At 36.6% G+C, this 13,589-nt stretch overlaps 1 protein-coding gene across 5 annotated transcripts in view; it reads right to left on the reverse strand.

Annotated features, from left to right (window-relative positions):
- The window catches only part of PUS10 (pseudouridine synthase 10), a 74,824-nt gene that overhangs the window by 24,348 nt on the left and 36,887 nt on the right, over nt 1-13,589 (reverse strand). For all 5 annotated transcript variants that reach the window (XM_032352227.1, XM_032352224.1, XM_032352225.1 and 2 more), the window contains 3 exons: nt 6,300-6,334; nt 2,274-2,385; nt 200-261 (listed from right to left, as the gene is read on the reverse strand). In XM_032352227.1, the coding sequence (XP_032208118.1) occupies nt 200-261; nt 2,274-2,385; nt 6,300-6,334 (209 nt within the window). The remainder of the gene's footprint in view (nt 1-199; nt 262-2,273; nt 2,386-6,299; nt 6,335-13,589) is intronic.

Consider the following 13,589-nt stretch of genomic DNA (forward strand, 5'->3'; position numbering starts at 1 on the left):
TTAAGAGCAAACAAAATTAATCCCTATACCAACTGTAGTGGGATGTTTATACCTTCATATTAGACAGCATATTTTAAACCTACTAAAACATGATAAGTTCTGATAGGCTCATTACAAAGAGGAGGAACACTGTTTCATGAAAACCAAAAAGCATGAACAATGTTACACAACTGACATTGTTGTTTACGTAGCAACTTACAGGAAGTGGCAATCCTCAACTGTTTCTGGGTGAGCAAAGACCACACTCACTTCAAACAAGCTCTAAAAATTATAAAGACAGTTTAAAAATGAGCAAAAGGAAACCAACATCTAACCATTTATGAATGGAAATAGAAATTAATTCTCAAAGATTGGCTCACAAATAGTGACAAGGAAAACTGGAAATACTACTGTTCTCAAATCAGCTTGTGCACAGGACAGCTGGAAAGGAAATAGTTTTTTTTTGTTTGTTTGTTTGTTTACTTCTAAAGTTCAGTCACTAGCGATTCTGCAAAAAAATTTTTTTAAATAAATTTGTATGATTTTTGTGTATGTATATAAATTCAATGTGAAGATGAATGCATTTCATTATATACATGCTTAAAATCTCTGCGGGAGCCTTTATTTTTTATTATTTATTTTGTGGCACTTTGAGTGCTCACACTTCTTAGTGGATTTGAGTTTTAAAAGAGAGATCTTAATTTTTATTATAAAAATGATACATACAAGTTATAAAATAATCAAACAGAATATATTTTTAATCTCACACCACCAAGGTATAACATATTAACAGATGTGTTTCCTCCTAGCCATTTTTATGAATATAAACATAAATATATATGCTTCTTAGGATATTAAACATACTTTTAGAAAATTTCTTTATTTAATTAACATTATGTTGTGGACATCTTTCATCTCTTCAACTCTAGAGACTGTTGGACATTTAAGTTGTAAACTTTTCCATTATTAAAAAATGCTATAATAAACATCCTTGCATACAAAAAAGCACAATTTCATACTCTATATACATTAATCTTCACAGAGAACAAAATTCCACATTGAGAAAAATGACAAATCCCATACCATGTAACAATATTATCTTTTTAATTGATTATTTCCGTATTTACTGATTGCACTGGATTGTTAACAAGCATATTAGCTTCTCTAGAATCATAATACTGAATAGCCAAATTTTTTCTTTCCTCTCTAATTTACAAAGTAAAATTAAAATTATAAGACTTGCTTTTACTCAAGAAAACTTCACTCATTCTGAATCTATTAGAATATTGTTGCATCTTTTGTTTACCATTTTCTGTTCTCACTAGCTCAACATGTAAAATTACTTATGCTTCAAAACTGAAGTTTGAGGTAAAAATATTTTGCATCAATGACTTCTCTAATCTCCAAAGTACTTTCATTACCTCATTTCCCCTCCATATATGTGTGAAGTGGTTTTATTCTCTATTCTGTCAGTATTCAGTTTAAAGGAGAGAGTTTATTCTTACTGACAGAAGGAAACAGGGCTATATAATTCTAAATGGTGAATAATTTTTTAACTATCTAGCTTTGAAAGACGGTTTTGTGATTTTACTTGAATAGGGGTGTGTCTGATATTCAGGGAATTTCCTTCAAGCAAAATCATGAAGCAATGAGGCCATACTATTAAAATCTAATTTAAGATGAGCTGGGAATATATCCTGTTTCCACATCTGAAAAACTATTGAGCTCTTCCCTAAACTTCAGTCCATTCTGGAGACTGAGGCAAGGTCCATTCTGGAACAGGGGAGATGATAAGTGTTCTGGCTTCAAAGGCAGTCTTTACCTAAAATAGAGGGACTTGAGATACAACAAGGTGGGACAGGTTGAACCCATGCTCACTATAGTTGACTGATTATATTTGAAAACAAGATTAGCCACAGATAACCAAATTTAAATAGTCTAGAGTTAACTCCACACTTATTCATAGTTACTTACGTATTGCTTTGTATCAGTATATGTGTCTCTCCAATTAAACTATAAACATATTGAAGGCTTAGGTTCATTTCTAATCTTTTAAAGTCAATTATGGTACACTACATTTGTTACACTCATAAATGCCTTAGATCACAAAGAAGTCTTTAAAAATAAAATCTTTCTCAATTTAAAACTGCTAGAAATAAGTATTTTAAAAGTTTAAAAATTCTCCATTAGGTTATTTAAAAATAAGATTATTTTGGCTAATCAAAATTCTGCATGTAATGAAGTAAAACTCGTAAAACCAGAGAATGAAATTAACAATGCAGATGACCCAATACCTTTCCATCAATGGGAACACCCAGTTCCTCTGAAATTAGCGGATGAGTTATCCGTTTGTAGGCTTCTTTCAGCTGAACAATATCATTTCTTCCCAGAGACAGACTCTGTTTTCTGAATAACATAAAAATTAACTCACTGACATGAAAAACTTCACTTTTTCTGCTAAAGGCAAGAATTTATGCAATTATTTTAAAATATTTATTGAGTGCCTACTATGTTCCAGGCACTATTTTTTACACATTAGCTAGAAAGCAGAGAGGAAGCAGACAAAAATTCCTCCGCTCATGGACCTTACAGTCTAGTAGAATCAAAAAAATGGCTTTTTAAAATGGTACATAAGACAGTTTTTAAGCTTCAAAGACAAAAGTATACTGATGAGTTTTTCTGAGCTACCAGATTCCAGGATTTATACATCAGAGGACAGAAAGGTGGAATAGAAGGGATTGTTTAGAAACAACACAACTGTGTATTACAATAATCTCATCCAGACTAAAAATGTTTACATCTACTCTCGTCCTGATAATGGGGCTTACTTTTGGGAAATCAGTATGAAAGCTGTACTTCAGTGCTAAAGAAGAAACATTAAATCCTAAAGTATCAATGTGCTGTAATGCTTGTCACTTTAATATCAGAAAAATGTCTGAATAAAAACCTGATATTCCCCCGAATCTACTCATGAGCCAATAAATAGGTTTGGGGAAGTCCCAGTTATGATCTCTAGCTTTTAGTTTGTAACCCAAAATTGTTATAGAAAGGAACTGAAGGGGGTGCCTCATGGGATGCTTGATCTCAGGGTCATGGGTTCAAGTTCCACGTTGGGTATGAAGCCAACTAAAAATCAAATAAAAAAGAAAACAACTAAAGTTTTTAAAAAGAAAGAAAAACCTGCATGGTGTGATATTAATAAAAGTGCTTTGCTGGGGTGCCTGGGTGGCTCAGCGGGTTAAAGCCTCTGCCTTTGGCTCAGGTCATGATCCCAGGGTCCTGGAATCAAGCCCCACCTCGGGCTCAGAGAGCCTGCTTCTTCCTCCCTCTCCCTGCCTGCCTCTCTGTCTACTTGTAATCTCCATCAAATAAATAAATAAAAATCTTAAAAAAAAAAAAAAGTGCTTTGCTATGCTGAGAATACTATGATATCACTAATGAATTAACAAGTTCACACCATTCCAATAATTAGTCTTATTCAAATAATCAGTTTTATGACTATAAACAGGGCTGCTTTTAACAAAAGAGATATTAGGACCAATTTGGGAATCACTTCTTTTATGTCCAATTTTCACTGATACAAATGACAGCTTATATCAAAAATTCATTGTAATTTAATTCTTGAAGACAAAAATACACTACTAACATAGGTAGAAAACAAATTTAGCTAATGACTAAATTTAATTGATCTAAAAAACATATAACAACAACTATCCTCTAAGAATACAAATTAAGAAATGGTTGATGTACACATTCTACACAGCTGAGAGTGAAACTGGTTACACAGAATGCTTTCATATGCTTTGGAATTGTGGTTTAACAATGAAATAGATAAATCCTACATCTGACAAATAATCAAACTACTCTCTACATTCAAGAACTTACTGAAACACTGTTTGAACTTTTTTTTCTTTTTTTAAGATTTTTTATTTATTTATTTGACAGAGAGAGATCACAAGTAGGCAGAGAGGCAGGCAGAGAGAGAGAGGAAAACAGGCTCCCTGCTGAGCAGAGAGCCCGATGTGGGACCCCATGACCCTGGGATCATGACCTGAGCTGAAGGCTTAACCCACTGAGCCACCCAGGCGCCCCATGAACTTCTTAAACTGTCCCTAATCTCTGAATATCAGAAACTTTTTAAGTATTTTAAAAGACTATCTTGATATTATACCAACAGTTTAATGATATTTGCATAAAACAGTATCACAATTGAAAAGGAATGTATGAGAATACATTTTAAAGGATAAAAAAGTTGAAATGTGAAACAGAATAGGAAACTATTTAAACATTGTTTAGACTCTAAGGGTGCCTGGGTGGCTCAGTGGGTTAAGCCTCTGCCTTCAGCTCAGGTCATGATTTCAGGGTCCTGGGATCAAGTCCCACATCAGGCTCTTCGCTCAGGAGGGAGCCTGTTTCCCCCTCTCTTTCTGCCTACTTGTGATCTCTGTCTGTCAAATAAATAAATAAAAATCTTAAAGAAAAAAAAAAACATTGTTTAGACTCTAGAGAGCACAAAGACTTGCAGCAAAAAGCAATCCTAAATACAGGTTAAGACTATTGGTATTTTAAATTCTTCACAGTCTTTGAAATATATTTAGACATCTTAAAAGGAATAAAAAAAAACAACTACAGGTATTTTTTCTTTCTAGATTAAAGAGCAGTAGAAAGGGGTTAATAGACATCTTGGAAACATTAAACTTCTATACAAGGCAAAAATTTAACACTTAAAATACCAGATTTTGAATCCTGCAAATTTAGTGTGCCTTAATAACTCTCCTAATATAACTTAGAATAAATGTTTTCAGAGGTTCTTAGCATATGCCTGATGGTCTTGTAGAGGAATTAGTGGTCACTGAGGTAAATTCAGTCCCAGCTGAGTTCTTAGTAACCGCATTTCCCTCTCTCCTGTGTCCGATAACTACTGATGAGGATATCAACTGCAATCACTGTTACTATAGATACAACATGACGACCACTCCAGAGGAAAGATGAACCCAAATACCTAAGCACGATTAATTTTCCTAAATTTCTTGAATCAAATCTTTAATGGTGATTCCTCCACAATATTTTGAATGTAGAATGAACTTACAGGCACAGAGGAAAAGATTAGTATTTTGTATTTCCTCTGTGCCAATATCTCTATAATGAACAGGATCTTTTGGAATAACTAAGCTTAGTTCAAAATTCTGTGATAAAGAATAATAACAGCAACTCACAGCCAATGTGGATGGAAACTGGAAACATTTAGAAAATAGCATGCTTTGACTATGCCAAAAATTTATCAAGCATAGGATCAAATTTTATTATGCCAGAATCACAAGCATTTGAGACTAATTTAACATAACCTAACTAAACCTCAAAACCTCTGATAGATATACTGCTACTACCCTTTCAGAAAAGCAGATGTAAAATAGAAAATAAAAAAACAAAAAACCCAATGAATTACTTTTTTTAAAATCACTTAACCAAGTATAAGATTCTAATACAGAAATCTATACTTTTCTTTGGGCTTTCTCTTTTCTCTCCAGAGTACACAGGAAACTTCAGTAGTCACATGGCCCTTTTTATATTGGTATGGAATTTTTAGTCTCAAAATCCCAAAAGGGCTGGAAAATTAAAGATTTTTTTTCTTAACTCAGTTGGCAACCAAACAGTGTCTTGAACATGTGAGGCTGTTTAGAGATTTTGTGTATCAAACTTAGTGTGAATATTCACGTTTCACTACAGAAAGATTAATGTGTTTAATTATAGAGTACCACCTCAGACCATGGAGGGGAGGGATATGTTATATATGGTATTTAACACCAAATTACATTTCTAAAATCTAAAAAAAATTCCAAATTCCAAAACAGATTTGGTCCCCAGGGGTTTCAGATAAAGGACTGTGGGCATATGTTTTATATATTTTATCTATGTATAAACTCACTGTTGTTCTGCTTTAAGTAGGATTTTACTTTGTGTCTCTTATAGTGTAGTTTTATAATTTAGTTTCTAAGATTAGTATACAATTTATTCTTTTATAATAGCTTGCCAAGCTACATTATATAAAAGCCCAATGTAAAAATATAAAATACATATTTATATTCATGTTAAATCTATTAAAAAAATCCACTTTAATAGACTACTAATAATGTACCGTGTAAATAAACTAATTAAACAAAGATGACACCTAAATTCATACAATAAAATTTTTCTCTTTCTATTTCTCTAAGAGCTAGTGAACTCACTCTAAAAAAAGAGAGAGTAGTATTAAAAGTACTTTAAGAATCAGGTAGCTTATATTTAAATGGTAGAAAAAATTCCCTACCTAAATTACTTACCCCATTTCCTGTTTTACCAGCAACCATGCAGCATGCTGCAGGCAATTTAGTCACACCCAGAAGAGAAAAAGAGAAAAAATGTTCATTGAAATGAAGTTCCAATATCATTACTAAAGTGCTTAACTAATTTCCTTAGCAAAGTCTCTTATTTAGGGGAGGAGTTAGTGTTCAGAAATGTGGCAATGACCTCATACTCATTTAAGGAAATGAAGAAAGATGCCACTTTGCAGTGTTGGGTTGCTTGTGGCCTAGGAACCTAACAAGAGTATCTTCCTCTTCCCTACAGATTTCTATTTCATTAATGAGGTATCAGTATTTAACATGAGTAGCTTATTTTTTTCTTAAAATATCTTACTATTTCACAGAGGAAGGCCAAAAGTGACCAAGACGTACTATGTCCCCCAAACAGAATTTGAAAGCCTCAGTTTTTTGTTTTCATTTTTTTAATAGGGCTATCACACTTTTAACTCTATCTAATTAATGATATCCACATGTAAGTGTTTAGAAGTAAAATGTACCAACATCCATAACTCAGAATACAACAAAAACCAAGATGGGTGGATGGATAAACTGGTGACAAGATATATAATAAAGGGAACAATTATAGAATCTAGGTGGGTATATGGGTGTTCACTGTACAATTCTTTGAACCTTATTGTATGCTTAAAAATTCTCTTAACAAAATGTTAGAGAAAATGTTCTGGGAAAAATTAATTTAAAAAAACTGAAAAAGTTGTTAAAATGGAGACAATAATTTCACAATCACAATTGTCATAAGGATTAAATTAAATTCATATAAAATGCTTTACACAATAAGTGTGTGACATTAAGATTTCTCAGTTTGCCAGTAGGCTCCCAAAGCTGTCACTTGACAGAAAGCTAATGACATGTCCTACCTCAGTATGTCATTTTGTGATCATGACCTGCATAAGTCGATAAAAGACCATTATGCAGTCTCCACATCCACCAGTCACAAAAGTGGCCATTCATTATCACTCACATCTACCTCAAGACCTGCCGCCCACACACACACACAAATGTTACCATTCATATGTAGAATCCTGTCCTTTTACACTTCAAATGACCACTGAGGCACTAGATATCTGTGAAGACTTATAATTATTTGGAAGTCTTAAGTGTATTACATTGTTCAGACATGAGTCAAGCAGAATAAATTAATTACTGGCCAAGTAAGAACTAGAACTGCTCCCAATGCCTAAACACCTCAACAGTACCTTCTGATTCAGTAGTATGTTTACTTTGCTAGCTAAAAGTCATCATGAATGGGGATTAGTATACCGTTTTGGAATAGAGACTATTAGGACTTACAGGACTTTAAGATCAGAGGAAAAAATGAAGAATGGGGGGCGCCTGGGTGGCTCAGGGGGTTAAAGCCTCTGCCTTCGGCTCAGGTCAGGAGACCAGGGTCTTTGGATCAAGACCCGCTTTGGGCTCCCTGCTCATTGGGGAGCCTGCTTCTCCCTCTCTCTCTGCCTGCTTCTCTGCCTACTTGTGATCTGTCAAATAAATAAATAAAATCTTGAAAAAAAAAAAAAAATGAAGAATGGTCTCCCAAAGTTGAAACCTTGTAGTCAATATTGCCCCACCATCCTCCAGCCTCCATACTTTAAGAGATCAATAAATACTTGTTTTCTCATCCATATAGGGATATTAATACTCCCCTTGAAGGGAGATTGTGGGAATTTAATGAAGCTGTATACATAAAGAACCAAGAAAGATTCCTGGCATGTACTTAACAAACAGTAACTATCACTGTCATTTTTAATTAAAACCTTAACTGCAATTCACAAATGATAAAATTATTATCTTTTTTCCCCCCTTAAATATTATTTATTTATTTACTTATTTATTTAAGAGAGAGACCAAAGTGAGGGAGAGAGAACACGAGTTGGGGGGGCAGGGGCAGAGGGAGAGAGAGAAGCAGGCTCCTTGCTGAGCAGGGAGCCCAAAGTGGGGCTCAATCCCAGGACCCTGGGATCATGACCTGAGCTGAAGGCAGATGCTTAACTCACTGAGCCACCCAGGTGCCCCAAATTATCATCCCTGAAACAATTTACAAGACTTGGGGCACCTGGGTGACTCAGTGGGTTAAAGCCTCTGCCTTCGGCTCAGGTCATGGTCCCAGGGTCCTGGGATCAAGCCCCGCATTGGGCTCTCTGATCATCGGAGAGCCTGCTTCCCCCTCTCTCTCTGCCTGCCTCTCTGCCTACTTGAGATCTCTGTCAAATAAATAAACAAAATCTTAAAAAAAAAAGATTTACAAGACTGATTCCTTTCTCTCACTTCCCAAACTGCTCTGCTATGGATAGTCCTGGAACTTCTCTCATCAGTGAAATCCTCCTACGTATCTAAGCTATACAGAATTATCTGTCCTTTCTTTAAGGGACTCAGATTCCTCTGTCCTTTTTTAGTGACCTTTTTCTCTCCTCTTTGGAAGCAAATTCTGTTTTCTACAGTCATTTCCAGGTGATACCATCAAATATGCAATGTGTCCTGCCATCCTCTGATTATAAAATAGGGCAGAACTGGAGGTTGCCAAGGGAAACCAGATTACCATGTATAACATATAAAATTAAATCAAATGTCTTCAGTACCTGAGATTTGCCAAAGGGTTTTTCCTTCCTAATCCTCTGCAGGCTTCCTGCTCAAGCATGCCAGCAGGTTGGACAGAACTAATCACACAGCAGGGGCTGGAAGGCTGAATCCCAAAGAAGTCAGTGTTGCTCAATTATTCAATTTTTACTACGTGCTAATAACGTCCTAGACCTGCTTCTGCTGGGGAAGAAAAGTACATTTCTCTCTTTCAGGTCACTAAGATAATTTTAATGAATGTTCTATTCCTTAGTCAGTGGGAACAAAATTATTCTCTAGAGTAAGCAATTTAATTCTTCCTCCCCAACAGAACCAAGTGGCATTAAAGTTATCAAGTTTAATCAAATTTGGTACTAAAGGCAATATGTCATTCCTGAAAATTCAGGAACCACACAACTTAATCCTTGACTCTGTTTTAATTTTATTAGAGAATTCTAGTCAAGTGCTAAAGAGAGCAGTTGAATAATGTGCTTACTAAAGTGCTCATGTATTTGCTAGCACACACACGCATGCACACATGCACACCATGGAAAGTTGATGCCTGGAAATGGCTTATCTTAAGAGTTCTGAGATGAGGGTTCATCTAGCACCAACCAGTGAGAGTGTGTAACAGCAGGTCAGAAACTGAGGCTGATTTAAGCAGAGGTGTCAGGAAGGAAGGATTGAGAGAGGGGCATTAAAAAATGACATGTTGATTGGGGAGGGTATGTGCTATGGTGAGTGCTGTGAAGTGTTTAAGACTAACAAACCTGTACCCCTGGGGCTAATAATACATTATATGTTAATTTTTTAAAAATGGCATGTTGGGGAGCAACAATTCAGTAAAGCTGGTGCTTAGCATATATATAACGTATGTATAAATGTGAGTAGGGGTTCAACAACTAGAGATAAAACTGGAAAGGTCAGCAGGTTTTAAGTGCCAACCTAGGGCACGACTCCAAAGAATGAAACTATAACAGAAGAAGTGCCACATTTATGTATATCCAAAGTCCTACGGACAACATTTGATCTTTTTCTTTTTCTTTTCTTTTTTTTTTTTAAGATTTTATTTATTTATTTGACAGAGATTACAAGCAGGCAGAGAGAGAGGAGGAAGCAGGCTCCCTGCTGAGCAGAGAGCCCAATGTGGGGCTCGATCCCAGGACTCCGAGATCATGACCTGAGCCGAAGACAGAAGCTTTAACCCACTGAGCCACACAGGCTCAACCACACAGGCGTCCCTGATCTTTTTCTTTTTTGACATTTGATCTTCTCTAACTCATCAAGTCACAATATAAGTACCATCTGCACACTATTTTTCTTATATGGTAGCTTAAAAAGAAAATAAAAGAGTTCTTATATCAAATTACCTCATTATCATACATGGGAAAATACAGTGTGGGGATGGAGAGGAGTACATAGCTTTAAGAGAAAATGGAGACAGACCACCAGGACTTGGCGACCAGCAGTGACACTATGGTTTCTAAATTACCACTAAGGCCCTTTTTAAAACCCTAAAATCTTTTGAATCTTTTTTTTTTTTTTTAAAGATTTTATTTATTTATTTGAGAGAGAAACAGTGAGAGAGAGCATGAGCAAGGAGAAGGTCAGAGAGCGAAGCAGACTCCCCATGGAGCTGGGAGCCTGATGCGGGACTCGATCCCGGGACTCCGGGATCATGACCTGAGCCGAAGGCAGTCGTCCAACCAACTGAGCCACCCAGGCGTCCCAAATCTTTTGAATCTTATACATCTCCTGGACTCATTTAAAATAACAAAGATAATACAAATATAGCCTTGTATCAACAGGAAAAGGACAACAGTTGTGTGGACCGTTAGAGGTATTACCCCTTATTCTCTCTTTTTCCAACACACACACACAGACACACACACACACACACACTTATGTATTCTACTTGCACACAAACAGGCAGCTAAGAATTAGGCTCGACAACAAGGTCAGTAACAAGTCACTCATCTTTCCTCCCCCTAACCATGAGCACCTGCCTCACCAGGGCCCACTCCTCACTTTGTGTCAGGGTTGGTGTCAGGTGTGGTGGCAGAAAAAGGAAGGAGGGAGGAGAATGCACTCCTATAACCATTGCTGGACTCCACCATGTCAGGGAAAGACTTCTTGCCCACATCTCCTAACCTCTACCACCTCCCTGCCTCAATCTCAGCCTTCTTTTCCTGAGTCTCTGATGTCACACCCATGATGTAATGACAAACAGACTGAGTCTGAGTCTCTTTTCATGAATAAAACACCAGCTATCTTTGAAAATCCACCCATATCCTCTACATTCTTTCCCACCAGGCTTGAGAGGGGGAAAAAAATGAAGGGGACATAAACCCTTCTCACTCCAGCTTTTATAAAGTCGGTAACCCAAACCTTTGGATGGCATTAAAAATACTGAACTTTTGGGGTGCCTGGGTGGCTCAGTGGGTTAACGCCTCTGCCTTCAACCCGGGTCATGATCCCAGGGTCCTGGGATCAAGCCCCACATCAGCCTCTCTGTTCAGCAGGGAGCCTGCTTCCTCCTCTCTCTCTTTCTCTATCTCTGCCTGCCTCTTTGCCTACTTGTGATCTCTATCTGTCAAATAAGTAAGTAAAATCTTTTTTAAAAAAAATACTGAACTTTTTATTTTTGACACAGCAGGAAGGGAAAAGCAAGGACAAATCAGAAAAGAGAAACTGAATCTGTGGGCCAAATTAGGTTGCACAGCTCTACTGATTTAGTTCACAGGGGAAACCTATTTCTAAGATGTGAATTTTAAGAAAGAGAATTTCTACTGTGTTTTCCAATATTTCAGGTGCTGACGTTCGCCTAGCTCTGAAGAATTTAATTGGAAATAATCACAAGAGGAAATTCTATGGGGGTGGAAAGTGAGGTAGGAATAGAGGTGGGAAGTGGGATCAGAAAAGACAGAACAGCTGCAATGAATGAAAGGCTCTGGAACAGACATGAAGACAGATATCCACTCATGTGTGGAATCTCAAAAAAGAAAAAACCCAAATGAATAAACCATCAAAAAGCAGAATCAGACCTATAAATACAGAGAACAAACTGATGGTTACCAGAGGGGAGGGGGCTGAGGGATGGGTAAAATAGGTGAAGGGGAGTGGGAGATACAGCTTTCCAGTTATGGAATGAATAAGTCACAGCAATAAAGAGTGCAACATAAGGAATATAGTCTTATATCCTAGTCATATATAATATCATTATACTATCAGAGTGAGGTATCAGAACAGATGGTAGCTACACTCGTGATGAACATAGCATCATGTATAGACTTGTCCAATGTATAGACTTGTCACTATGCTGTACACCTGAAACTATTGTAACATGTGTCAACTATACTCAAATTTAAAAGTTTAATAATAAAAAAAAGATATGGTTCAGCCCTGTCCTTTAGTGTCATATGCTAATGAGAGGATAACTTGACAATTTCAAGTAACTCTGGTGTTAATATCACTGAAACAAAGACATCTCAACAAATATCTGTTAGCAATGGGGTGTGGCTGAGGGATGCAAATATATTTCCTCCTAGATTTTGATTTTAAAGAACTAGCATCCTCACTGAAATACCTGTTAACGTAAAGTGAACTTGCAGATTCAATAGACATCGATGTATTTAAAGATGTCGATGTATTTAAAGCTCAATTTCAAGTCATAAATACAATTTTACTTCAAAATTATTACCAAGGAAAACAGCTTTTAATAGTAAATGTTAAATTTTAGAACACCAAAGAGACAAATTAATTGTTAATTGCTGAGAATCTATTCATTGTTGAAAAGGTCTCTTCAGGACACCTGGGTGGCTCAGTCATTGGGCATCTGCCTTTGGCTGGGCTCGGTCATGATTCCAGAGTCCTGGAATCGAGCCCCACATTGGGCTCCCTGCTCGGCGAGAAGCCTGCCTCTCCCTCTCCCACTCATCTTGCTTGTGTTCCTTCTCTCGCTGTGTATCTCTCTGTCAAATAAATAAATAAAATCTTAAAAAAAAAAAGTTGTCTTCAATAAATAACTCAAAAATTCTATGAAGAGAACTATTTAAAAATTATTCCAAGTTATCACAAGAAAATTACAAGACTGAAATCATTCTGTGTTGAACTTGATTTGCACTAGATACATTCTTAGGGATAAAGACTGAATTTTATTTTAAAAAAACAACTTAGTGGGGGCAACTGGGTAGCTCAGTGGGTTAAAGCCTCTGCCTTCAGCTTGGGTCGTGATCCCGGGGTCCTGGGATCAAGCCCCACACCGGACTATCTGCTCCAGGGAGCCTGCTTCCCTTCCTCTCTCTGCCTGCCTCTCTATCTACCTGTGATCTCTGTCTGTCAAATAAATAAATTTTAAAAAAACAAAACAAAAAACAACTTAGGGGTGCCTGAGTGGCTCAGTGGGTTAAAGCCTCTGCCTTCAGCTCAGATCATGAGACCAGGGTCCTGGGATCGAGCCCCACATCAGGCTCTCTGCTCAGCAGGGAGCCTGCTTCCTCCTCTCTCTCTGCCTGCCTCTCTGCCTACTTGTGATTGCTGTCTGTCAAATAAATAAAGTCTTTTTGAAATAAATAAATAAATAAAATAAAAATTTTAAAAGGTATTACTTTTTCAATATGCAAAAGTAATCTGTTATTATAAAATAAAGACTTGTGACTTCAAGGTGGTAGAATAAAGCCCTTTCTGTCTGATTCTTCT

The sequence above is a fragment of the Mustela erminea genome, chromosome 7 (assembly GCF_009829155.1).
Source record: "Mustela erminea isolate mMusErm1 chromosome 7, mMusErm1.Pri, whole genome shotgun sequence".
Taxonomy (NCBI): domain Eukaryota; kingdom Metazoa; phylum Chordata; class Mammalia; order Carnivora; family Mustelidae; genus Mustela; species Mustela erminea.